This window comes from Branchiostoma lanceolatum, chromosome 8 (genome assembly GCF_035083965.1).
Source record: "Branchiostoma lanceolatum isolate klBraLanc5 chromosome 8, klBraLanc5.hap2, whole genome shotgun sequence".
In the NCBI taxonomy this organism is placed as follows: Eukaryota; Metazoa; Chordata; class Leptocardii; order Amphioxiformes; family Branchiostomatidae; genus Branchiostoma; species Branchiostoma lanceolatum.
The window spans coordinates 14,621,807-14,649,748 of record NC_089729.1 but is presented as its reverse complement, the minus strand read 5'-3'; the positions used below and the strand labels follow the sequence as shown (position 1 = coordinate 14,649,748).

Genomic DNA, 27,942 nt, shown 5'->3' with positions numbered 1-27,942 from the left:
TTTGTATGTGTATTGCACAAGTAATGAAATAGAGAAAAATATACAGTTTTACTGTACATTTTTGAGTAATGTGAATAAGTCAGTGAGCATACTTTTTTACCGATGGCAACTAGACAACACTCATATCGTGATAGAGTACAATACACCTTTAAACTTGGCATTATGGCAGGTATACTTTATCGTACCAGTAGGATATGTTGCTATGGCAACAGCATTAAGGCTATAGTGGCCAGGTGTGAAATTTCACAACCATGATTAGCATTGCAAGATATTATATATTATATGGCACTAGGTTATAAAATTTTAGATTTCACAATTATATCTAAATTTCCATTTAGCAATGTTTTCATAATCAATGAGTTAAACGCAAATGTAAAACTTTTTGTACTAATTTTGCATTGAATTTATAGCCAAACTGCCCACTATATTCACGGTGGAAATTGTCAACAACCTGCATAACTCCATGGAACTGGCATTATCCCAAAAACATAATGGATTAAAATTTAAATTGCCTGGCCAAACACAAAAATTAATGGCTTTTATAAGATTACGAGGCTGACTTTTATTACCTCATTAGTGTAATTGGGGCTTTGGCTGAACTGTACATTTTGGTACCAAATAAATGGCATATTCTTTGAATTCATGATAATATCTTACTTCTACAAAACACAGAAAGTAGAATTACAGTATGTCAGAAATGTGAAGGAAACTTGATGTTGAATTTAGAAATCCTTTAGAATACATAATATATACTTCGTATATAATATAGATCATATATAGTGCAGATTTAGATAATATATTAGAGGCATTCTATATATGCAATGTGTTCAAGCAATGCATGTATCATCATGACATGACTAATTTCCTATTAGCATTAGCCTATTTGTGAACAGATGTGATATCATGGTCCTTTTAGAAAGGCACATAATTTCAATTTAAAAGAAGATCAAAAGTAGAAAATATACAATTCAAAAGCTACAAATCCAAAAGTCATTATCTGGTTGGGAACCTGCTTCTAAATCTTATGACTTCCAACTCATTGTAACGTTGTAAATCATGCAAAACATATCATATAGCCTACAGGCATTTTCCACCTGGTAACAATAGTTTCTACGTTCCAGGGTCGGAGCACAATTGTTCTCTATCAGCTGGCACCAACACCAGCTGTGCTACCCTTCACAACGATTTTGAACTACAGAAAAACAAACCAACACCAGTCCTACCCTTTTCCCTGCGAAGCGATTTTAGTCCCAACCTCGAGCCGAGGAACCATCTTGAATTTGCGGGCTTTCTTAGCGGCCATTTCTTCTTCCCGCGGTGTTATTAAGACGGCATCCTGTCGGCGTGTGTCACAGGATTTGACGTCCTACTTAACTTCATCAAAAATTTATGATTGTCCCCCTTTGTCTATGACGGTCGCTCTATGATTATTGTACCGCACCATTCACAATTTTGAAAATTGTACCACCAGGTATCAAATGTAAAACCTTAAATCTATAATCTGTAATTTCCGTATAACATTGAAAGGCACGGTATACTCCAAAGAATAGAATTGTGGCATTCTTAGTGTCACTGAATAAGGAATGGCCTTTTGCATCATGTTGTTACTGAAAAGTGACACAATGTCCCATGGGACAAGAATCATTTCTTGATTGTTGCGTGGCATTTTTTCCTGCCACAAATATTGTGAGCGTTCAAGTGAGCAACTTTGAAAAAAGGCTGGCATTTTGCTATGAACATAAAGCCTCTATATATAAGCTAGCAAGCCATTTTTGTGCAAGGCATTAGAATTCAATCCCTTTCTACGTTTCATGACCCCAGACGTCTTTATCAGACATTTCAGCCGACTTCACCTGTTTCAGTTCAGGTGAGATGCAAGCTGCTATTTTCCTGAATACCAAATGAGCATCACTCCAATATGCATACGAAATGAGTCTGTAATTTAATTACCTATAATAGTCCCAAGAGAGACCAGAGTGTCACGTTTACATGCTGTGGTGACCTTCTTGTATAAGATGATATATTCTACATATCTGTAATACAATCCCAAGTGCATTCTTTGTAGGGGCTCATTATACTGTAAATGCAGAAATGTCCGCAGTGGTTCTATGTTCGCGGTTTTCACAGTGAACTCATCAGCACGAAGTTAAAACCACAGAGAAAATGTTTGCCCACCTACCCCCTTGTTTAAGCACTACGTAATGTACATTGTTTTTAGGGGGCACCTGTTATAATAGACAGCTATATCTTGGTTTCTGACTGGCTGTCTGTAATATGAGCCACCAGTGTTGCCATTATGTGACTGTAGCGCTGTTTCAAACTCGAACTTGGACACACCATTTTCCCCCTACCATGAAATTGAATCCCGCGAACCTAAAGGCAATTGCAGTATATCATTTTCTATCTATGTTATATTTTGTACAGTCCTTCTAATTATAGTAACATACTGTACATAATACTATAGGTTGATATGTACATAATTAGGTAGTTCTTTTATCCTTAAAAAGAAAGCTTTTAATCATACAATAAAATTTTGTATACGTCAGATATTCTAGATCTGAAATGGTCCCTGGGATTGTAGCCCTAGATGACCTTTACATGTTGAAAATGTCACAAACATTCTAATGTTAAGTTTATCTATCACTCATCACATTTGGTACAGCAATGTGATATTTATTCAGTATCTGGAACTTTTGATGCATAAGATGTTCAATTGAACTTGCATATTAACTAACTTCTTTTATCAAGACGTCAGCAATTTTTCATTCAGTTTCTTTCCTCCTTACCTTATATCACTGAGTAGTTTCCTGTGCGCAGGCTCGGTGAGTAAGAAGGCCAGCGCGGTGCCGAACGTTTCCACGTTTTTGTCGGTGGCGTAGTCTCGTAACAACTGCATCAACTCCTCTTTCCTGTCTGGGTCTTCTTCCAACACTACATTCACCTGAAAGAATTCAAAACTTGCAGTTTTTAATCTTGACATCATTTTACATAAAAAAGAGCAGGCAATCTATTGTAAAAGCCAGCAAATGAATACCAAATGATATTTAGCAATTTGATGCTCACTAAAAATGACAAATTTGCTATTTCACACCATCAAACTAAAAACTATCATCATCATCATACCCCAGCATTGACTACAAAATTAATGTAAAATATAAACTCTTGGAATATAAGGCATTTTTAGGCACTGCTACGCATTATTGCACTATTTTCAAGGTTTAATTTTTTTAGTGGATTGTCCAAAACAAAATTGTACCAAGATCGGCCAGATACTTATCAAACAGTCTTTGATTGAAGCGATCACTGTGTACTATAATCTTAAACATTTATCAAGAGCCACTGACAATTCAAAGTTGGTCTTTTAATATGCAAGAACCTCCTTGGAATATGTCAGGAAGTGCTTCAGGTAACCCTAGTGACAGCGCCTTACCAACTGTAATCTTTGGCTATTTCTGCTCAGTAACAATGTTCCCGAGTCACGACAATGTAATGACATTGACCTGACCTTGGCAATTGGTCTCTTTGGAGCAATCCAGTCTAGAAGGAAACTTCTAATGATAATCCTTAAAAAGCATGACGGATTTGAGAAAAAGTTTGATCTTTATCTTCTAGTTTACAAACTTTCAAAATACTTTTGTTGTGATTTTGTTTCACAGTAGGAGGTTTTTTGATGTGTTTTAAATTCGCAATTGAAACAATTCTGTACTGCATGAGTCATACAAGGGAGACATAGTCACAGTGTCATGAATTTGCAATGGAGAGGTCATTGTAAAAACAGTGAAAATAAAACCAGTGTCAGCAAAAGTTTCCCGATCTTTACTTGAAAAATAAAAAAAATTCTATTCAACAAACCTTTGTAAAGAAGTTGACTGCTTTATTGTGTTTTCGGATGCTCCTGTCACTTCTCATTCCTGGCTCTTTCGGCGGCTGTATCACCACCGGTGGCGCACTCACGTCCTGCTTACTGCCCTGTCCGGGAATGATCGCTAACCGCAGCACATCACGTCCATTGCGAATCATCCGGTTGGCTGCGTCCATGTGTCGTATCGAAACCCCATTCATTTCTAAGAGCATATCTCCCGGTTTTAGTCCTACGTGCACAGCCGGGCTATTTTTGGCGACACCTTGCACATAGACTGGTCCCGTCCCGCGAAACAGCAACCCGTAGTTACCCTTCAGGTCTGGTACAAGCTCTAAGTGTCGGATTCTAGAGATCACGCCCAGGCTGGGAGGGACTTGCTCGCAGTGTTTGGCAAGCGCCATGATACCCTCCCGCGACATCATGGTGACGTCGTGTCCATCGAGTTCGACAATCTGGTCGCCGGGCTGCAGCCCCGCCTGTTGCGCCAGGCTCTTGTCGGACACAGCGACGATGTAACATGGCACGTTGCCCTCGATACGGAAGCCAAAGGCTTCGGGCCAACCTTCGTTACTGGTCATTTTCATTCCTGTAACAGAAAAACATATGGCTCTAATTACAAGAATCTTTGTACACTAAAATTGACAACTGTTGAAACTTGGCAAAACTCATAACTGAAAATTTACTGTTAAGTACTGACAGCGTCTACTAAATAGTAAAAGATTCACTGTCTTTACATTTACTAAATAGTCACACTTGTATGTAAATTCCCAGTAGATTGTCAGTAAAAAAATCAGTAATCAGGCCAGGGAAGAAAATTTAAAGTAAATGATCAGTAAATGGTTACAGTCTCAACAGTAGTGTCTAGTCAAACTGCCCATTGTTTAACTTTAAGGTTCTGTTACCATTGCTCTAAAAATAACCTCACGTAAGAAAATTGTTCGAAATAGCCCAAAGTAGAAATTTTAAAACATCCTGGTCCCAGCAGATGAACCCTGGGATATCCTTGTTCTGTCAGTCTTTGCCTTCTCAACCAATCAATCACATCGACAGGTAATTACTTTAGAAGACAATAGATAATAGAAGTTACTGTAAAATTGATACAATGTTGTACTAGAACTGCACTGCATTCCAAACTAAATGAAATTTCTTACCAGAAAGAATGCTACCCAGCCATTTCACGTATTTCTAATTATAAGGTACCCACCCTGTTTTGAAAAATTAGCCTACAGTTAATGGTAGCAGAATAGCTGTAAATAGACACTCAAAGAACCCTTCAACAGCCTCTATATCTTCACAGCTGTGTCTCTGTACTATGTGTATTGTATTGATCCTCTGGTCAGAACAAATAAAACTCAGGTCCTCTGACTGCAGCTGCAAATGTATCATAAGGAGGTCAAGGGTTATGAGGACACTGTAAGGGTCAGGCCTGCAGTATGACATGTCGGTGTATTTTACGTAAGGCTGCACCAAGTAATTTTTATGGATGACGTCCACGCGCGCATTGATTTTGGTCTGTTCCCAGAAATAAAACAAGAAATTCCACTTCCTGTAACTATGACCAAAGAGTTACGACAGTGCTGCAAATCGTAAGAAACAGGACAGAACAACAACTGCTGTTCAACTTCAATGGATTTATTCAAATTATTGCTGTTTTCATGATGAATAAAAGACTTCTTAGTTGTTACACTGTGTTCTCTCATTCAATTTGTATCCTAACATGTGTCGTCGACTATTATCTCAAATCTACTAGGCATCTTGTTTTTTTCTGCCCTTCTTGGTTTTTTTTCGCGCTCTCGCATTAGATTTAGGGTCTCCAAAGGACGTCATCCATAAAAATTACTTGGTGTAGCCTAATCTTTTTTCATTCAAGGCCTTCAAAGAAGAAAAATCTACTTATAGATATTAGGCATGTTCCTTTTTCATTAAGTATTAATGTTTATAGACTGTCAAACCTGCAACGTGTAGTGTTCAAGTGATCCACCACTACACTAAGGGACCGCCTGGCCAATGTAATCTTTTCCATTGACACATTCAAGCATTAAGAATGCTGTGTATAACGTAACATGACCAATTGACGTCCGATTTATTCAAAACATATTTATCTTAAAACCGCGCGGACAGAGCCAAATTTCAAACCAATGCGCAGAAATATCAGCTCTTCTAAAAAGAAAATGCATGGTCTGTAAGTTTTTCTCCGCCTGTTTAACGCCGTGCGAGCATGTATTTATACTGAGGTATATGATGAAGAATTGTGCTAGGGTAACCCATTATCGTCCACTTCTGAATCCTTTCCCTTCTAGCGCTATGCTTGAAGAACATAGACCAGAAAAAAATGCACAGTAACTGTCCAAAGTAGTCTGCAGACAAATGATAGTAAAATCACTATGTCTGTCCGGCCACTTGCTTAACGCGATCGAAAAAAAAGCAATGTTTATCTGTAATTTTCCCCCCACATGCGCGGCACGTGGCGTTCACGTGGTAAACGCATGGCCATTATGTTTTGCTGTGCAAAAATTAAAGAGATGGCTAAGGATCATACTTATGATGTTCTTTATTGCTCATGAGAACAGGCTTTGGCATAATACACCGCAACATGTGGACATGAGCCAAACCGGACGTAAATAGGTTCTGCACGTAAATAGGTCATGTTACGTTAGTAACCACCTGTCCACATAGACCAGATTTTATCTGTAGCCTGAGTGGTCCTCTTGGACAGTTTATGCACCATGGTTCAGTATGAACTGTATCCAAATCAATTTCAAACTTATGTCATATCGTTATCTAAATAATTGGAATAACATGAAATATAAATTATTTCAAGCATTATCTTACTAAAAAGAATCATATAATGTCTTCTCCAAAATGTAAACATCATCTAAAAAGTTGTTGTGACAGTCACAGTGGTCAAGTTCCACATGAAGATTCATTAATTCGGCTTTAAACTTTCTTCGCCTTATCAAATCTCATAAAACTACAATTTTCAAAATGTTTTTTAGAATGGAATGTTCTGAATCTGAGGACCTACTTACTAGGCAGATCACCTGAGGTGATACATGGTTATACAATGACCCCAGGTTACACAATGGGCCAAATGGTAATCATCGTCCTATTTACACTGTCATTCCAGCAGAACCAAACACGTATAGACATGTCATTTCACATCCAAATTTTAGCTTTGAGTTCATCTAAATATTTTTCTGCAGTTTATGTCAACTGAAAGTTCACTCATCAATTTCGAACAGAAATTTCATTTTCTGCGATTGATACAAAAACTGACAGTTCTGCTAATAGTCTTTCTAAAAATAGTTTATCAAATTTTCCTTGCATTTAGTTGGTGGTCTTCACATGTACACAATCATGTACATTTGTATATAATTAGCTAGGAATTAAGCAAAAAAACAAGTGTACATTGTATTATGTTATAAGAATAAGCAACTATATACATGATGAAACGGAACTAGTCTTAAATTTTGACAAATCTACTTACCTTTAAGTTGGTAAATCTAACTAGACTCTAGTCCCCGAACTTAAACGGTATCGTCTCACTCATGGCTGCTTGACTTTGCCCCATTTCCATGTTTTTGGTACTTCAAAACGACTCGAACTTACACAACACCACCCGACCGACAGCACACAGTGATTTACTGTCTTTACTTAGGGCGTACCAGTTTATGCGTCTTCTACCAACACACTGCCCTGTCCCCTTTTTCGCCGAATGATAAGGTCAAGCAAAGTCAACAAGGGTCACAAAACAAACGCAAAGAGCTAACAGTAGCGAACGTGCATCGGGGGAGACGTCTTTGGAGCAAAGGCCGTTGCACGCCCCCCGCCGATATGCCTCGTTACGGCCCCCTGCACACGAATCCCGCGTACGAGAATGCAACATCAAACACGGCCGAGCCAGAACGCAAATAATTACCTTCAGACCACTTGCCGGCCTTTTAACTAAAGCCCGGATAATCACACCTTACAGATACACAGTGAGTTTATAGTCTCTCTAAACTAAAGACTATAAACTCTAGAGACCCTATAGAGGCTATAAACTCTAGAGACCCTAGAGACTATAAACTCTCTCTCTCTTTAACAACTTGCAAATTCTCTCTCTTTATCAATCTGCAAATCCTCTCTCTTTAACAACTTGCCAATTCAGAATAGGAAAACTCTTCAATGGTCAGTGACTGATTCCAAATATCCTTTACTGATATTGCATAGACTATCAGGCAAAAATTAGTCCTACAATATTTCATAATTGAAAAGCCAATGCATGATTTGATGTCATTGAGATATGCAAATAAGCCTCGTTAATCATTAGTCATATTATCTGGTATGGGCCCAACATTATCACCAGTGTGTGCGTGGTCAGCTGAACTGTCCTTCAGACCGAATAGAAGAGATAACAGTTAATCAAACACTTCCACATAGCAACTGTCACCAAATGTACAAATCTCAGTGGTTTAGCACTTGATAACCTCAGAGAATTCCCTTTGCACGCACCAGGACTGTCTCTTAAGCTTTACATTTTTTCCTGTCCCACTCAACGTTTGGGACCCCATGTTGATAATTTTCATTTCTAAATCTGTAATTATTCTAACTTTAAGATCGCAAAAATACATTTTTTTCATCAGTTTCATGATGTGATGAACTGATATTTTGGACAGATGGGGTGAAATTTTTGTCTGTCCCAACAAGCAAATTTCTAACCTAGGACAGAGGGATGGGTCCTGGACACTGCCCTGATTGTATCATTATGATTTATCACACAACTGTGTAAAAAGAATGATATTATATTTCATTTTGTCTGAGACAAACAAAGCTAAAACCTAGCCCCTCTAAGCCAGTACTCCTCAAACCGAATGGCCTTGAACTTACACAATGTTTAATGTACTAGTTACCTTGTCCCTTTAAATAAGTCTTATATATAGGCAGCCTTTGCTTTACATTTGAAAACACAACTGCCATTTTACTAGCAATTCAATGTTTTTAATGCATCAATGAAATTGTGAATAACATCTATAGTTCTACATGTAAGTCAACAAAGCAACAATGGTGATCATTTCTTGACAATAAAGGATTGCACGAACAGTTCAGTTTATCATTTTGGTGGCTGATACTGAAAAACAACAGGAACAAATTGAACACTAGATTCCAGAATTCTTTTCCTGATTCATACAAAAATAAGTATGACCTAACATCACTCTTTCAGACAAATGCAATATCTTTTGTCAGCCACCATGTTCAATGCATAAAGGGCAAAGGTCATCACAAAACTATGTTGCGAGGCGAACAACAAAGACTCACGCGGAGTTAAATGGCCAATAGACTCATCAAATATTTACAACAGCATCAGCTTGCATTACCCTAAGCTGTTAGAGAACTCTATATACAATCACAAGGTATGCATTTGGTAATCATCATATTGCACTATGAAAATGTTTCAAATTCTGAAATTTGTAAGTTTTTAAATTTTACCACAAGGAAACTGAAGACTGTTTGACGATGCAATCGTGATTATCAAATATTTGTGGAATGCGATGCTACGTGTGCTGCGTAGTTAAAGGTTTACGGTTTGTTTGTTGAGTTGGGGGTAAAGTCCTTTTTTTCACACCCATTGTGTGAATCATCAATTATATACTTGTGGGACCTCTTCTAGTGACACATAATGTTAACATAATGATCATTCATTGAAAACTGTCAAGGGAATTGATATATGTATATATATCTTTGTCAAACTAGGACACACCAAAAAATATCTTACTAAACTAGAACTATTTCTGAAAATATTGATTTAAAAGATTGTTTTGGCTATGCATCTTTGAATTTGACAATTAATAAAACTATATATTGATGTTTTAAGTTTTCATGCCCAGAGTGTTTTTTTAGAACAGAACAGCCTAGCCAATATGGATTGACTCAATATTATGAAACAAGAAAAACAGTGGCCATATTGAATTTAGTGACATACTAGTACATATATCCAAAACCTATATATATAGGTAACGTTATACCCCTATGTTCCAACACCCCCTATGTTCCGAAACCCCCTAACCATGACCCTAACACAGGGATGTCAGAATGGGGTGGGAACATATAGGGGTGTCAAAACATAGGACTGTCCCCACCTACACTAGTACTACATTTGTACACTTAAAACACCTCATTCCCAACAACATATTTACCGGTAAATGCATTGTTTTCAAATGTAACATCTTTCAGGTTTTGAACTCAACAATATTTCAAAACCAATGCAAATACTTAATGTCTATATGCTAAACGTAAGAGTTCAATTTTATAACAAAGCTAAACCACAATTTTGTTATTCTCGCAAGTGTTGTTTCACCAGATGGAATCTTTCAACGGCAAAACAACAAAGATTTCTCACAAGAATTCAAACTATCAGCCACAACTCCAACCAAAAACATCTATAAGCTATATATGATCTACTCGTCTAAAATCATATCAGAATTTGCCTATAGATATCAAACCTACCTTTTAAACAGAACATATTGGTTATTGCAGAGAGAGCTCTAGATCTAGACCCAGCTAACAGGTGCATTGCTACACTTGTGTTTTGTATTCTACCCGGCCCCAAGGGTGGGAAACGCGATACGCTGCGGAAAATCATGCATGGAGAAATACATTCTTCCCAGTTCCCTACTAAGCCCTTAGGAACAGTAAAGACTCAGGGTCAAAATGAACCTAGCTGAATAACACAAAAGGTATTCAAAAGACAAAGAGAAGGAAGATAAAAAAGGACTGAATTTAGAATGGGCACTCAAAGACTTGGCTCACTTGAGTGTCACGAAAACTTTAAGAAGGCATCTAAGGATACATTTAAGGCTCAAGAGCTGTTCTTCTATTTTTAGATCTTACAAATATATTATCTTGGATTGTTATTTTGTCTGAGAAACAATTATTTTTGGACTACTACTTGGCCTGAATATGTTTAAGTACCTTTTAAACAACATGCAAAAGTTCAAACTTGCATTGAGGATGATTCCTTCAAGTGCCTTGTTTACTTCTTAGTATCCCATCTCTTTTTTTTAATTTTGGATATAAATCTTATTCAAGAATATACAGGACTGACTATAAATTATATGATCCTATATGCTGTCTAGTATGATATTGGTCATTTTAGAAATTGTCCTTTTTTAAAACTTTTATTATTCAAAACGTCATGTCATCCCGATATGATAACATGAAACTGGGAAGGAGAGCAGGCAATTCAAAAACCACCTGTCGGGTTGTAAAAATATTTCTAATAATTCCTCAGTATAATACTAGAAGTAGAATTAGTAGCCAGTTGTTCGGATATAGGTCAGAAATAAATGCTGTTCAACTTGATCAGTTCAAGACGATAAGTCATAATAATTGTATAACAGGGACCCAGAAAAGGAAACAAGCTGATCTGAAACCACCTGTTGGATTGTCTAAATACATCACACAATTATTATAATACTGGAAAATGATCTAGTAGCCAGCTGTTTGATATAGGTCAGAAATAAGTGCTGTTCAACTTGATCAGTTCAAGACGACAGGTCATAATGATTATATTACAGGGACCCAGAAAAGGAAGCAAGCAGTTCTGAAACCACCTGCTGGATTGTAAAAATATGTCTCAAGATTTCAGATTCTCAGTATTACTGGAAAGTGAGTTAGAAGCAAGATTTTCTAACTGTAGGTCAAAAAATAGTTACAAGTTTAAGCAGTTAGTTCATAATGATCACATTCTCGATACCTGGAAATTAAGACAGCAATTTCAAAACCACCTGTCAGATTTTAAAAAAATATGTCCTTTTGAAGCATTAGCCTTTTCAACAGTAGGTAAAAAAATAAGTATCTAATTGGTCAGTTGAAGCAGTCTGGTTATAATGATCACATTCTATACACCAGGAAAGTAAGAAAATAATCTTAAAACCGTCTGTTGGATTTTTAGAAACATGTCCCACTGGTATTAAGAGCAAGATTTCCTAACTGTAGTTGAAAACTCAAGTGTTAAAATCAGTTTAACTTAAACAGTCTGGTCATAATGATCATATTCTGGACACCAGGAAAGATAAAAAACAATCTTAAAACCACCTGTCCGATTTTCAAAAATATGTCCGGTCTGATATATAGGTAAGACTTTCAAACCTTAGGTCAGAAAATGACAGTTAAACTTTATCAGTTTAAGCAGTCTGGTCATAAGGGTCACATTCTGGACACAAGGAAAGAAAGCAATTTTCAAACCACCTGTCCCATTTTACAGAATATGTCTTTACAGGCAAACATTTCTTACTGAAGGTAAGAATTAAGTGTTAAAATCAGTTCAAGCAGTCAGTTGACAATGATCATATTCTGGACACCAGGAAAAAAAGGAAAACAATTTAAAACCACCTGTCGCATTTTTACCAATATGTCCCATTAGCTTTAGAAGTAATCCTTAGGTCAGAAAAGAAGTGTTTAACTTGGTCAGTTCAAGCAGTTAGGTCACGACTATCACATTACAGGACATTGGGAAGGAAAGCGAGCGATTCGGAAAGCCACCTGTCGGATTGTGGAAAATATGTCACGCGATCCGCACTCACAACGATTAACAGGAGTGGCACTTAGCACCCAGCTGTTCTGAACGCAATAATATTCGGCCAATAAGATGGTCATATAGGCATGACAGGGAGCTATCTTTGGGAATAACTTCCGTTATGCCTCTGCATACATAGCCGGGGCTACTGTGTAGTTGAGCTGAAAAGGGTGACAACACACACCACTTCAGCACTCTTAAGGTATAAAAGAGAGAGAGAAGGGTACTTAACTACAGGATAAGTCATGTGGCTAAACCCAATTCAAAACTGTTTTGTTTACTAAGGCCTTGTTAAGTGTCTTTTTGTTCAGCAATCCTTTTTTTTAGATATCTGATTTTGAGATCGGGAAAATAGATAATTCACAAACTTTCTACATGTTTGCATCACATTTGAAGTATTATCCGTATACAAATTAAATTGACATCCTACAGTTCACTAACATAGGTCTGTATTGAGCAAAGAGGCAACTCTTGTTGTTGTGTTGTCCAGTTCCGTGGTGTGTTTGTTGTTTGTTCAGGAGGAAGTGGTCCGCAGCGGTTGCCTGGAGACTTTAAACAGTAAATGTTGATCGGGTACTAATGAAGAGGATGGTACGAGAAAAACAACATGTATTTGTTCAGTTCACCAAAAGACCTACACAGAAAAGTAGGACTAGTTGTCATCAGCCCTTTTCTATCCATGTTTAACTTTAACTCAATTTTAATCAGCTGTTGCGCAGATATTGATATATAAATAGGGTTTATAGATTTTGCAGTAACAATAACAAAAAGGAAGTCAAAGTGGTATATTGAAAGAAAATTACTTTTACAATGAAATGTCATACTAGAGATGGGCTAATGAAAATACGCACATATCAAAATGAACAGTCAAATGTGTACAAGTGACCACCTCTACATTACGACCATCTGGCCAATGTGACCATATTTCGGTGGACCTTTTATAATTTTTCCCACTGACACAAGCATTAAGAATCCTGTATATAGTGACCACCTGTACACATAGATAGTTGGTCCCCCAATTAGTCTTCTTGGGCAGTTTTGACTGTAAAGTATTTTGGATAAAAGTACTTTAAAAGTACTTTGATGAAAGTTAGACATCCAGGTAGTAAGATACGCCAAAAATAGTTGTCTATAGTACTTTAAAAGTACTTTATAATTTTCTCAAGTAATTGTCGATGCATTATTGTTTTGAACACCAATGCCCAAGCATACAGTCATGTGCTTCTCATAGTTGTATAACTTTTTGTAACAGTGAACATATATAGCACAATTTAAAAGTTCCTAAGATAAGCAATACAGGCATTTAACCGTATCTCACTTTGTGGGGGTCTTAAAAAGCTTGTCACATGTTACCCACCTACAAAGAGGCCGTGTTTTCAAACCAAACAAACCCATGTTTCTCTTTGCTGATGTTTCAGAGCATGTCCCAACATGGCCGTATCACATGTCTCTTACCACTCCAAGGCACACGGCGCGTAAACACGTGTTTGTGTGGTACGCGTTCATGCAAGGAAGAAGGGGAATGTATCTTTTGGTAACAAAAATATTAAATTAGCCATAGGGGCAGTGGGTTGTTTAGGCAAGATACGTGTCTAGGGCACGTTATTGAAAAATGAAGCCCATCCCTCTCCTTCCACCGACTTTTAAAGTCAGATACCCATTTTTACACCTGGGTGGAGTGAAGAAAGTTGTGTCAATTAAATGTACATACCTTACCGAAGACGAAACATCTAGCCAGGAATGCTAGGGATCGAACCCTGGACCTCTGTCCACTAGCTAGAACCTAGCCACTTAGTTTGACACCATCTTTACGTACAAAACTTTTATAAGGTAAATCTAGATCTTCTTACAGATTTGATTGAGAAGGTCAAAGCTAATATGTCTAATACTACAGAATTTTTTACAATTTGGAGAAACAGAGAGTAATTTTCTGTAAAGCATTTTTATCTGTTTTCATTTCATACTTACCTTGCTAAGTCAATAACGTTACAGATAAAAAAGACTTAAAATTAAACAAACCTTTTAATATGATTCAAATCTAAGTAAGACTTTATGTAAAGTGATTTGTTTTATATGACAGAGCAAAAATACAGAATCAAAGTTTAAAGGCTGGAATAAAACAGGAAGTAGACACTAGTAGATGTGGCCAGACAGCAAGTTGTTACAAAGTCATTGAAGTGTCAAAAAATTGCACAATAGTCCAAAGTTTTGGGGTCAAAAGGTACAGAGTGTACATGCAAACAGACATGCATATGCACATGTAGACAATCCAGACTGAAGTCTATGGTTAACATGCACTAACATAATTCTACCAGGGTGTATATATCCACCTCCCTGAAAAGATACGTCCAAACAGATTTCAAACCCAACATCCCTCAGTATAATGCAATCCTGTCTGTCTAAACTACACAATCATACATACCTGGGGGGTGCTGCAATACAGATCTCTCAAACCCACTGTTTTTCAAAGTGGCAGATTTATGTAACCCAGTGGATTAATGTTAATGGAGGGTACTGTCTGCCATTGTCATATCATACTATGTTAGACTTAGTATAATTATCAATATCACCCCAAAACATATTAAGTATATATAGTTCATATTGATCCACCATTCATTATAAAGTCCAGATGATACAAATTCTTTCAAGGAAAAGTCCAAAATGTAATGTTCATCATACCAAATATCATACCTCATGATTAATGCACTATCTAAACCAAATGAGAACTGTCATCATAAAGAAAATCAATATTCTTTGTTTGAACTAATTACCTTTCTACTCCATTACTTTAATTATTCATGATGGACAAATAGTGATATTCTTTGCAATGATAGATGACAGCACTTATACTTTAAGTTATAGGATCAGTAAGATAGAGTTGGGTATGTCTGAAAATTATTATTTCATGCTTATCATCAAGCATGAAATATAAAGGTAACAGAAAATGAAAAGATAAATAAAGTTAAAAGAAGAAATGATTAAAGTTTCTAACCATCTGCATATCAATTCTGATCTTTTATATATTACACCTTCTTTTAAGTCTTCCTCTTTTGTTCCATCCTCCATAAAATCATTGTTTGAATTCTAAAATTTCCTATTTTTGTTTTGGAATCGTTGCAACAATTTTTTTATAACTTATATAATATAAGGTAAAACATTTACTTCAAACCTTTTCGTGTTGTTAAAATTACAGATATGTGTTTGCTTGTAACGTTAAAAACTTCATTGCCCAAAATGCTGAATATTCATGAAACATACACAGCACAAGTGGCAAAGGTAAGCTATAACATCGATTTGTAACCGGGAAAAAATGACGAGTTGCTCATTTGCTAACTTAGCGTCACTTTAGAAATTGCAGTAAACGTGGCGGTATTATGGTAGTGGATGTTAACGCTATACATGTACGTACTACTTGCAATTTAAAAACGATTCACACATACCAGTCCCTGTGTGACATGACGCAGCCATGCAAAGTCGGGTTGAACTTTGGTAAAAGTTGACAAGGCAAGCAAAACCTCTGTACCCTTAAAAGGCCATACTTTAATAGTAACACTGCGAAACATATAGCAAGTAACATTTATCATCAAATAATCCATAATTCCTAAACTTCAACAAAGATCTCAAAAGCAAAAAATCATCTATAAAGATCAAAAGCATCAAAATATTAGAACTTTGAAACTTCTTTTCAAGCCATGTTGTGTGTATCATAAAGTAGGATCTGCCGTCTAAAACTTACCTTGTCTAAAACCGCACCCAAACAGCTGTTGCTGCAAAAAGTTCGCGCCACGGAAACTTCGACCCTCCTACCGGCTCCAAGTGGACAGTCTGGCGGTTCAGTGGGCCATCTGGCCCCGCTGGCGGTTCTGTCACGGCCCCGGTACCGTTAGATCGTACCCTTAAGTACCCGGGTTGAACAGTTCGCCACCCTTAACTGGAGCTGATACCTGGAGCTTGTCTCCTGTCCCGTTAGATTCACATGCACACCTGGACGATTCTATTTTCTATAGGGAAGAATTATCAACTTTATTTGAGAGCAATATTAAAAACGTAGATATTGATATATAACACTAGCAATGTTATTAATACTACATTGACTGTTATAGAGCATTTATTGATAACTTTGATTTGATATGAAAGTTGACAAAATAATAAGGTGTCACCCTCAAGTGGTTTGGAATACTCCGCACATGTGATGCACAGCTGTGAGGTGAAAGGTCAGAAACCCGGAAGTGAAAGTTTTCAGATGAACAGGTGAATGAACAGGTGGGTGACAACAAGTGTTTGGAAGGCTTTTTGTCTCTTGGGGCCGAATTATTTACGCTCTGGTTGTTTTAGTATGGTCTCCTGTGTGTTTTGTACCTGCAGTGTCCTGTATCATGGATATAGATGCATATGCGTAATAATGCAACGACTCAAAATTCAAAAGATGTCACAAGTAAAATTTTGGAAATGGAAGTAACGTAACGTTACATGTATGATTCAAAAGAAATAGTGTGATCTATCTCGGTATAGGCCTTAAAATTGTAGAAATGTAGCCTGTTAGTAAAGGTATGTCGACTAACCCATCCATTCTGATCAAGGAAGTTTTAAACTCCTTATTTCCGTACCTACTCAGGGCCTAATAATCTGAGCAGTATGAGAATTACATATACTGGAAAATTTTAGTACATGTAGTTGATATTCATAACTCAATCATGAGTTTAGGAACAAAATTTGTTTGCGAAGAAATGTACAGTACTATAGCATATTTTTAGACATTTTCATTGTTGTTGGTTATTACCCATGGTTTGTTTGGTTTGAAAACATGGCCTCTTTGTAGGTGTTGGGTAACATGTAACCAACCAACTAAGTTAAGTATACTCTACTCTACAGTGAGTATGCTATGTAAGTTATTATCATCCAGTACTCTAACCTCTCAAATAGAAGTACCCCCTGGAATAGAAGTACCCCCCGGACAAATCTTCAAAATGTAATATAAATACCCCCTGGAATAAAAGTACCCCCCGGAAAATTTCAAAAATCGACAGTCGAGGCTAGGTAAACTGTGTCCATACATGTACAACTGTCACTGTCAGAGGGAAATAAGATAATAAGCAGGTAGGTAACTTATATTTAGTCAATTATGCCATACCTATTAAGTATATAGATATTGAACAGAATAACTGTCCATAGCTTGTTCAAATCATGATGATCTTCCTCGCCTCTTCGTAAAATATAATAGTAATATTGAAAAATTGGGCATAGGTTCCCCGCTATGACCCCTAACCGGGGGCCACGGTGCTTTCAAATTCAACAAGTGAAAATGTACATGATACATGCTTTTTCTACTTGGAACTTGAAGCAAGTGATCAAAGAAAATTGTTATATCATTTTATTATGACTGACAATCAGTGACATATAACAAAAATCATCAGAGTACTTAAGTTAAATGTACCTGATCATATTTTCTAAAGACATCAACCACAAAAAAACACAAATATGAACACAGTCCTTCCACAAAAGAAATATGGCTATAAACTTTTGCTCCATAGCGTCGAAAACAAAGTGAGACGCTCGGATTTCGAGTTCCCGCGGTAAATCCCACAATATTGAACAGAGATCGACTGTAAAAGTAGCTCAACGTCACAGACCGCACATACTAAGAAGTTACCCATTACGTGTTGACACTAGATACCCACGATGAACCGCCTAAATTGGGAAAATCTTACGATTATTTAAAAAAATGAACCCTCTGAAAATAAATATGGCCTTGTGTGTCTATCGTTGCCCAAAAAATATAATATTTCCATGCGTTTACGGTATCATTTTAAAGATCGGTATCCGCACTACGCAATATGCTGCTAGTTTTACTGTCGCCATGCCTGAGAGTGGCGGCCATGTTTCGCGATTTCGCGCTGTTGTTTACCGAATCATATCGGACATATTTCTGCCGTTTTAGAGATTTTGTGGCCTCAAAACACATATTACAAGGGAAGTTAAGTTATGATTGTTGTTTTAACGTGTTACATGTCTTCTGCGAACAAATAATTCTTCCGCCGCGCTGCCGATACTACGGATATAGTGGTCAGGAAATTATTATTACCCTGCAGGCGTGCACCCTACTCCACACGTTTTTGATCAGCGTGCTTTGGTTTACGATATAAACAGAGACTATCAAAGTTATTTGTATGAAAATTGTATTTTAAAATGTCAATGTCGCGTCTTTTTTTCCGGTTTACTTTGTAGCGTCATAGACTCATAGCGATATCGACCGATATGTTACGAGTGCCGCCAGGATACTTTTCACAAGGCCGTCAAAGCGGCGAGAAAATCAACGCCGGTAGGCCGAAAAATAGCGAATTACGAGCAAAAATACCGGGGAAATATGTGCAGATAAACCTTAACTTACGATTTTAGAGAGATTCCTGGTTTGCAAAGCCTCAATTTTTCAAAAAATAATAAACGTACCGTCTAGAATAAGAACGTACCGGGTGGAACTATAGGCGAAAAAAATTAAACGTACCGGTACGTTTATTTGAGAGGTGAGAGTATCATTACACATACTTAAACAAATGTGATCTTTAGGGTTAAAAGTCGCTGACGTATAATGAAAGGTTCTAGTTTGAATCCCTAGCAGACCCTGGGAATGTTGTGCCCTTGGGAAAGGCACTTTACACCTATTTCCTCAATTGACCCACTGCAGGTGAAAATGAGTACCTAGCCTTGGTTAGGGACGTTCTCTTTGATGGGACATAAAGCCAGAGGTTCTTATGCAGCTAACAGTACATTTACACATACACATACACATTACACATACACATACACATACACATACATATAGAAAACCGATGTGTTACACCTAAAGGCAGTTTACGTGATATGGAAAATAACCAAACCAACAATGTAATTAAATTAACCAAGTTACTACTGAGTGTATATAGGTACCCATCTGAGTAATAAGGCTGTTGTATTACCAGGTTATAAAGTGACCGTCCCCCATTCTTCCCTTCAGAGAGACATCAAATCAGCTCCAACGAGGATGCTCTTCCTCAGATTCGAAGCTCAGGGTCTCCTAGATTTCAACTAATTGGAACGAGCAGCACAACTGTGAGGATGCTATCAGTTGAGCTACAGAGACAGTCATTTTTCTTCCTCATACAGACTTACATGCAATTGTAAGCTGGTGTGTTACACCAAATGGCGGTTGTACCGGCTATATAGATACAGATACAGAATTGTGTGTATTGAACTCAGATTTGGAGACCGCAGGCACAATGGACTTCCTGCTCCTGTCAACCCTGTACCTGAGTGCGTTCATCGTCATCACATATGTGCTCTGGTTCGGGGACAATTCATTTCACAGGAGGGGGTATGTCGGCAAGCTGAGGAAGACAATCATTAGGGTAAGGCATTTCCTCACAATCAAATGCTCTTGAAAGCTATCAAGAATGTTACGAAAACTGAATGCTCTTGTCTAGTGGTGTGGATCTAAACCCGAGTTTAAGTTCAGGTCCGGACTTGAAAGTCCGGACCTGAGCAATAATTTTGGAATATTTTTTCGTGTTACATGTAAAATTGCATATTGGCAGATATTTTACACGTAATTTGAAAACTATATATACGGAATTATATACAGTCAGTAATTAACACAAAAGTTCAGTTATAAACACATAAACAGCAATGTTTTAATATTTTTCTAGTGCAAATTTCACAATTTAAGGAAGGTTTAAGATGGTTTAAAACAAAAAGGAGTGTATGAGTGAGAGAATTTTTTTTTCAAGTCCGGACTTGTTTCCAGACGTTTAGGTTTTTTTGGACTTGAACCTAAACGTTTTACAAGTCCGGAACCGGTCCGGCCGGACCGATCCGCACCACTACTCTTGTCGTACATAATAATGCATAAGTATCCGTCCAAATTAATGAAATCCAACATTACATTGAGAAACAAGGGTTGAAAAGTCTGATTAAGGGACTAAATATTAATATTTCAATTGTTTTAATATTTTTGCTGTTGTTGTGTTTCTTAGGGAAGCTACTGGTGTTTTCACCACTGCCTACCCTCTCTATTGAGAAGACAGGTTGAGAAACTGTGGCAATATGCAGCTTATACAAGGTACAGTTTTCTATATGAATGAATGGGTCTTTATTTAACTTGGAAATTGCCCTGCCAGCCTTAAACGCTCTACGCACACATGATTTACTTTAAAGTTTAAGTTTTTAAGTTGGTACGAATCCTAGTGATTCAAGAAACATTTTCAGACCTCCTTTTTTTTTTACTGAATTCGAAGACAATAACATCTTATCAATAAACAAGTTATTGATTTGCTGATTGAGGAGATAATTGGTTGTATAATCAACACAAAGCCAAATATCTTTAATATGATTCACATTGCCTATGAGAACATGAGAATACGTTCTAAATGATGTAGTACTTACTTTTAACTTATTTCTCCTTTTCTTTTTAGGAACCCGCTGTTCCAATGCCTGTATGCCATTCTGGTTATGGCAGGCTTCTCCACTTTCCAGCTTGATGTGTTACACTATGCTGCCCTATACGAAGCCCCTGCCCTCCCCCTCTACCAGAAACTACCACTCTACATCCTGTGTGTTAACGCTGTGCTGTTCTGTACTCTAAGTATGGGAGATCCAGGGGTGATCACGAAAGGAAATGTGGACAAACATTTCAAGTTGTACGAGTTTGATGGACGGCTGTACAGACAAGATGAACAATGTCGAACGTGTCAGTTCGAGAAGCCAGCAAGATCCAAACATTGTGGTAAGTTTTGAAGTAATACTTTATATACCTTTTCAATGATTGTTTGGAAAATAATCATATTCGAAGATCATATATGTTTTTAAAGCTACAGATTGTTGCATTTCTAGTTGAATATGTGAGATAATCCTTAAAACATGAGCAATGCACACTATAGATGCAAAGTTGTGAATAGTATTCATTAAGTCTTTATTGATAAAAATCATCATGAAAGTAGAACAAACAAAGCTGTTGTCACTTTTTGATAAGAAGTATGTATCTGCTTATTTCTAGGATTAAAGGCACCCAGAGCATTTTATGAGGCTTAAAGACTAAAAATATTCTAGTTGTTGTAATCTTTATGAAATTGACATTTAATGCCACTGTTGACCACATTTGCGTGCGGATTTCGTATCAAAAGTGCTCAAAAGCGGCACAAAAAATAAGCTACATGGTGATCTTTTAGTTTCACGCGCCTAGTGTAAATAGACAGATACCATAGCCCCGCCCACCTCCGTCAAAACGTAGAAATGCAAATAAAACATAAAAATGAAAATATTTGACGGACATGCAGTCACTTTCCCATTGGTCGAACCACTAATTGTGATGGACAGTCAGGATCAGTCTATTAGGGCTTGGATTTTTTTATCAGTTCTCACCACACAACAACATCATATCTTTGCTCCTTTAATGTAGATATGTAATGGTATAGTGTTATTAAAACTTACTATGTGTAGGAATGACTAGAAATCCGAGTTTTTTATTCAAGTTTCAAGACTCATAAAATGCTCTGGATGCCTTTAAAGATGCAAGAAGTTTGACAATAACTTCACTTTTCCAACATTGTTGTGTGTAGGATCCTACCTACAACCTTTCATAGTTGTTTTTCACTTGAGCTCTTTGCATTTTTTCCTCTTTGTTTTTCCTACAGCATTTTGCAACCACTGTGTGTACCGGTTTGACCACCATTGCCTATGGGTGAACTGCTGTATTGGTGGGCTGAACCATCGCCTGTTCCTGGGCTTCCTGGTCAGTCTGTGCTGCTTGTGTGGCTACATTTCCTTTGCAACCTGCCAGGTGGCGCTGCAGATAGTGGAAGCCAACAAGCTGTGGTCTGCCCATTATGTAGACCGCTATGGCAGACCTCAGCCCATGGACCTCCGCACTTTGTGTCAGGTGAGGTGATTTCAGAAAGCAATTGTTGAATGACACTTCCATTTTTCTCACTCTATGAAATATTCTACAGAAAAAAACTTTTTTTCTTCTAATATATTCCTGCCAGTTTATAACTACTGTACAATGTCGTGAATTGTTATTGATTCAAAATGTTTTGACCTAAAAGCCAGTTTATCTATCTAATTTATGACAAATTATTGTTTTGTTTTGTTTTTATCTTCAACTGTGACTTTTAGATTGCTGAATAAATATCTTTCTATCTTTTTAATTCAACCAGTTTTGTAGATTGTATTTGCTTTAATTGTTTTACTTGAAAACTCAACAAAGACATTTTAAAGATAGATATTTTTTTGTGTTTCTCCTTATACAGTACCTGTTCATGCAGCATCCAAGGATGATCTTCCTCCTGATTTCACTTAGTCTCCTCACTATACTACTCGTGGGCTTCACCCTTTACCATCTCTACCTCACAGTCAACAACGTAACCACCAACGAACTCTACAAGAGACCTGCTTCACAACAACAACAACAAAAACAAAAACAACAAGACAAAAACACTTACATAAAAGGAAGAGGGAAACAAGATAAGACAAAACAAAAAAAACAACAAGTAGAAGAAGATAGCAAGAGAAAGATGAAATTTGCTGTAAAATGTAAACGTGGTAGATGGAATCCATACCATAGAGGATACTTTCACAATGTTTTTGAAGTCCTCTGGCCACTTGTAAGCAAAAGATGATGATGATGTATTCATTCAATATAACGTTATATTTTATACTTACTGTTGTTTGAGGGAATTCTAAAGCATTGACATGTTTGCAGCATTAGAGTTTGTATTTTCGTGTTACAATAAACTGGAAAGTGAGTGTTCACTGTGTGATTATGGCAATGTATAGATTTTTGTGCTTATGAAAATGAAGCCAATTTTTTGTATCCTGTATCAAAGATATCAAAGATTCAAACTTCATAGCACTAAAGAATTTTTTTATGAACATGTTCATTCAAGTACCATTGACTCATTTGTCATTTGTAAAAGAATCATTTCATGCCTTTCCATCTTCTACTAGATTTTTACAAGGTATGCCTTTTTTCTTTGAAGCGCAATCAGCTGTTTAGATTTTTGGTAATTCAAGATCACAAAGAAAGCAATAAATATGATCTGAAAAGCAGCATAATAAAATTCAACCCATGTTGAATGTATCGCAATGTGAGGGTATATTTCTGAATTTATCATATTACGTCATGAGCATCGAGAAATTTGTATAATCCTTTTCATCAACCATAATCATACGATCTATTAAATATGAACAGGTGCATTTTTATGTTCCCTATCCCTGCGAACGAGATTATGACGCTGCAACCTGGGAACGAGCAAAAACATGGCGGCGCCCTGATGTTGTTTTTTCGGTGATCTCGAAAATCTCTACAAAACTAAACTATAACGTCTTCAACATCTCTCAAACGAAACAAAAATCAATCACGATGTTCCTAAGACAGTCTGCGACGTTTTCTAAGCGTTTGTTTGTTTTTCCCTCCCTCTTAAATACGGGGAAACGATCGTTGTGTAGCCGTCGTACGAATAGTTTCTTGCAGACGACGAAAAACTCTGACGGCGACTTTGCCATCGTACGCATGCAGCGACCGCCAGCGAACGGACTGAATTTAGAATTCCTGACAGAGTTTACCATCCTTCTGGAGAAACTGGAAGATGATCACTCGTGTCGTGGGATGATCCTAACGTCTTCCCTACCGGGGATCTTCAGTGCTGGTATCGACATGGGCGAACTGACTCTGGTATGTAGCCCCCCTCCCCACTACTTGTAACGGTGCTATTAAATTTGCATGCGTAATCGTACCGTAGAAAAGTGTATCAGTGAGGAATTGCTGTTGAGACATAAAAGAAGACAAGTAGAGTAGAGTAGAGCAGAGCAGAGCAGAGCAGAGTCTGCCAGGTAGGAACTCCGGTTGAATGACAGGTTCCATAATAACAGCTATCTTCATAGTATCACTTTATTTTATATATGTACAAGTAATTTTACTTGTATTACTAGTATATAGGTAATGGCAATTGTTCTTACTTTTTAGTGAACAATCCTTTGTATAGTGCTATCAGGTGCAACACTAATGTAATGTAAGCAAAAATTGACATTAGACGTCCATGTTGTCAAATCCTTAGAATAATGTAACATTGATTTCAATTCAGTTTCAAATTGCGACAAAATGAAATTGTACCTTTCACTTTTCCATTTAAACAATTATACTAGCAGCACATTGGGGTTATAGAATAAATGCCCCCATATGCATGTTTTTGAGTTTCCAGTGAAGTGACCCTGAAAACTTTGAACTAACGTTACAATAAAAATGTCAATGTCAAGACTAACAGTATTTTACGGGCTCTCTGGGCATTTCTTTTGGCTCATGATACACTTTCTGCTGATGACTTCTATGGACCGGCTGTACAAATGACCCAGTACAAAAATAAGCCATTAACAAAAGGTGCATCATGAGCCAGAAAAAAAGGCCCAGAGAGCCTGAGTGCTATGGAGGCTACATCACTTAAGCTTTGCCAGTTTCCCTTCAGTGCAAAATGATTTTAAGAAAAATGTTAAATTTGATGTCAAACTTCTACAGAGTGAGAGCCATAGTCCAGAGCACGTCACTGCCTTCTGGAGAGCCCTACAAACCTTCATCATCAACCTGTACCAGACACACCTGGTCACCATAGCAACCATCACCGGCCACGCCCCTGCAGGGGGATGTCTGCTCTCATTGGTCTGTGACTACAGGATCATGGCTGCTGGCAAGTACACCATTGGTGAGTGACAAGTTTCATCAATCATTCTAAGAAATCACAAAAATGAAGAAAGAAAAAAAGTATTTCTAAAAGAAAGTGCCAGCCTTTTTGATGAATACGTAGTACTGTAAGTTTTTGTTGAGTGGGGAGGGGGTACGGCTTCCTTCAGTTAAGCAATGTTTTAAAAATCTTTACGATACATAATAATGATTACTTTTTAAGCAGAGTCTCTTGGAAATCAGTTACTCAGTTAACTGAAGGGACTACCCTTAAGATTTATAAATGAATAAATAAATTTACAAATTATAATATAAAGGATCTTAGTAAATAGGCTATAAAGTTTTTGTATCTGGAATAACTACTACGTAGTATCAAATACAAATAAAACCCCACAAGCAGTCAAGGAAATGTGTACTTTAGTTAAATAGGGGTCACCCAAAGATTTGCACATGATTCAAATCATTATGTCTGACTGTCCCTTGGATAGGACGTTAAATGGTAGTCCTGTGCACGTTAAAAAAAACCTCACACCTTTCGAAAAAGAGTAGGGGCATGCCCCGGTGTGCTATGGTCCAAATCACTGGAATTGGTGATTCACTACAAGTAACCCGGATGGAGGCCTGGCGAGCCTCCGTCTCGTATCAGCCATGCAGTGATTTACATCATTCACCCGGACTGAGAACTGGTGCATCCCTGTCTTGTATCAGCCAACGAAAGGGTATATCACCCCATAATAAGGTCGGTATAACCCTGTCTTAGCTAAAGCACATCGACTGATGATGATGTCAGACTGTAATACCATGAGATTTTTTGAAAAGCTGTAATGTTACATTTTGCCTTTTTTTCTGCCAGGTATAAGTGCTCTGAGAGCAGGTCTGTTCCCCCCAGCATGGATACAACAGTTACTTGCAGACACCATTGGACAGAGACAAGCAGAGTTGTCTATTCTTCAGGGGAAACTGTACAGGCCAGAGGAGGCACTTCAACTGGGCCTGGTGGATAAGGTATAACATAACACACTAAAACTATACCAATTGCTAGTATCACTAAGAAAATCATTTGCTTGCAAAATACAACAAATATGGATGGAGAAACATATGGTGTAAATATGGAAGGGAATGAAGGGAAAAAGAATGGAATCAATTGAAGAATTGAAGAAAGAAAATGCAAGGAAAGAAGGATGGATTAATGGATGGATGGATGGATGGATGGATGGATGGATGGATGGATGGATGGATGGATGGATGGATGGATGGATGGATGGATGGATGGATGGATGGATGGATGGATGGATGGATGGAAGGATGCATGGGTGCATGGATGCATGGAAGGAACAAAGGATTTGGTGATTCCATGCTTCTCGTCTATTTTCTTACTTTCGTTTTTGTCTTTCCAATATCAAGGTTGTTCCTGAGGCAGAAGTTTTGTCTGCAGCAGAGTCGGAGCTGCGTGAGTGGCTGCAGGTTCCCGACGCAGCCAGAATCCTAACCAAGTCCAACCTCCGCAGAAAACTGCTGCAGACTTTTCAACACAACAGGGAGAAGGAAGTGGAAGAAATCACCAGATTCGTTCAGACGGATTCTTTCCAAAACAATCTCAAAGAGTTCATGACAAATTTGAAAAACAAAAGCAGATAATATATTCATTGGTTGAAACATTACAAGAATTTGAAGTACCTGTATCTGTATATCATCAAATAAGATAAGGAGAGGCATTAAGGTGTCCGGCCTCACCAGCGTGGACCCGCTGAACAAAGCGGCTTGATAGTGTGGAGTGAAGAATGTATAGCCGACTGCTGCCTACCCGTGTCAGGGACCCCAGCAGCAGTATAATCAAATACTGGATAGTAGTGCTGCGTACCTAAACGTAACATCAGGTACAGGTACAGGTACCGGTACCGGTACAGAGGTTTGGGTACAGGTCCGGACCTGTACCTGGACAATTTGAAAAATTTACATGTGTTTTTCTGAACTTCAATAGTGACAGAAACATATTAAATAAACTGTTTACAACTTAAAGAGGACACCAAATTCCATCCTTATTTCTCCAAGTTTACAGACAAAAAGAAAACTACTCCCCTCTTAACATCACAAAACTCACACATTACAGAAAAGGTGGGATCGTTCGTCTTCCACGTACGACTGACTCAGAAAAAGAAGTCGAACCAAATAAGTTAGTATTTAGTGTTAGTATTTAGACCGATCACATGCTATACAGTTCACCATTGTCTGTCTTTCCTTTCATGTGACATGCACTTGCAATTAGCCTACTATACTGGCAAGAACTTGCAATAAACTTTCAAGGGGTCTTTCAATTGATTCCCACAAAGGAATGGTTGATTAATTGATTGATTGATTGATTGATTGGTTAACTAATCAGCGATTCATATAGATCTAGGACATGACATGCAAACATAGCTAAAGATAAAGAAGGCGAAAACAGATATATCCAGCTGATTGGAACCTTTATTTGTTGTAGTTACTATCCTGTGTGCAAAGTACAATTATGTATGGTTGTCTCTTGAATTTCTAAGTGATGGCGTAACATTCGTCATTTCTCTATTTCTAAATTGTGACATCTTCCTTTTGTAGCTGACCTTTGATTTTGTTTTACATTTTTGCTTTACAATTTTAAAGTTTATATAGAACGTGACATTAAACACATGTCTACAAACCTTATTGATGATAGATTCAAAGTACACACCATATTTTCTCAATCACAAAGAGCGGCACTGTACATGTGTTCTTTGATGCTAAATTAAATCTTGCTAATTCTAATGCAGCATTTCATTTTCTAATGTATAACATACATGTATAACATAT

The 27,942-nt window shown here is 37.4% G+C and overlaps 3 protein-coding genes across 5 annotated transcripts in view; 2 read left to right on the top strand and 1 right to left on the bottom strand.

Moving 5' to 3' along the window:
• LOC136440062 (delphilin-like) overlaps nucleotides 1–16,386 on the bottom strand; it is a 34,875-nt gene extending 18,489 nt beyond the window's left edge. For 2 of the 3 annotated variants that reach the window (XM_066435838.1, XM_066435840.1), the window contains exons 1-3: nucleotides 16,156–16,386; nucleotides 3,853–4,448; nucleotides 2,787–2,941 (exon numbers count right to left, since the gene is read on the bottom strand). In XM_066435838.1, the coding sequence (XP_066291935.1) occupies nucleotides 2,787–2,941; nucleotides 3,853–4,446 (749 nt within the window). In that variant the 5' untranslated portion in view covers nucleotides 4,447–4,448; nucleotides 16,156–16,386. Of the gene's footprint in view, nucleotides 1–2,786; nucleotides 2,942–3,852; nucleotides 4,449–7,349; nucleotides 7,574–16,155 lie in introns of those variants that run through there. The other variant, XM_066435839.1, reaches the window with a different exon arrangement.
• Nucleotides 16,387–16,597: 211 nt separating this feature from the next.
• LOC136440021 (palmitoyltransferase ZDHHC4-like) lies at nucleotides 16,598–23,341 on the top strand. The gene is made up of 6 exons (XM_066435767.1): nucleotides 16,598–16,682; nucleotides 19,653–19,801; nucleotides 20,426–20,511; nucleotides 20,864–21,174; nucleotides 22,082–22,326; nucleotides 22,697–23,341. Exons 2-6 carry the CDS (start codon nucleotides 19,673–19,675, stop codon nucleotides 23,063–23,065), a joined length of 1,140 nt encoding a protein of 379 aa, XP_066291864.1. The 5' UTR covers nucleotides 16,598–16,682; nucleotides 19,653–19,672; the 3' UTR covers nucleotides 23,066–23,341.
• Nucleotides 23,342–23,464: 123 nt separating this feature from the next.
• Nucleotides 23,465–27,452, top strand: LOC136440022 (enoyl-CoA delta isomerase 1, mitochondrial-like). Its single transcript, XM_066435768.1, has 4 exons — nucleotides 23,465–24,120; nucleotides 24,958–25,141; nucleotides 25,973–26,124; nucleotides 26,524–27,452. Exons 1-4 carry the CDS (start codon nucleotides 23,809–23,811, stop codon nucleotides 26,755–26,757), a joined length of 882 nt encoding a protein of 293 aa, XP_066291865.1. The 5' UTR covers nucleotides 23,465–23,808; the 3' UTR covers nucleotides 26,758–27,452.
• The last annotated feature ends 490 nt before the right edge of the window (nucleotides 27,453–27,942 follow it).

Bases quoted from the DNA above. Each gene is read 5' to 3' on its own strand.
- LOC136440021 (XM_066435767.1), top strand. From the start codon at position 19,673: ATGGACTTCCTGCTCCTGTCAACCCTGTACCTGAGTGCGTTCATCGTC. The intron at 21,175-22,081 runs GTAAGTTTTGAA...TTTTTCCTACAG, and splicing joins AGCAAGATCCAAACATTGTG to CATTTTGCAACCACTGTGTG. The intron at 22,327-22,696 runs GTGAGGTGATTT...CTCCTTATACAG, and splicing joins ACCTCCGCACTTTGTGTCAG to TACCTGTTCATGCAGCATCC.
- LOC136440022 (XM_066435768.1), top strand. From the start codon at position 23,809: ATGTTCCTAAGACAGTCTGCGACGTTTTCTAAGCGTTTGTTTGTTTTT. The intron at 24,121-24,957 runs GTATGTAGCCCC...AAACTTCTACAG, and splicing joins ACATGGGCGAACTGACTCTG to AGTGAGAGCCATAGTCCAGA. The intron at 26,125-26,523 runs GTATAACATAAC...TCCAATATCAAG, and splicing joins AACTGGGCCTGGTGGATAAG to GTTGTTCCTGAGGCAGAAGT.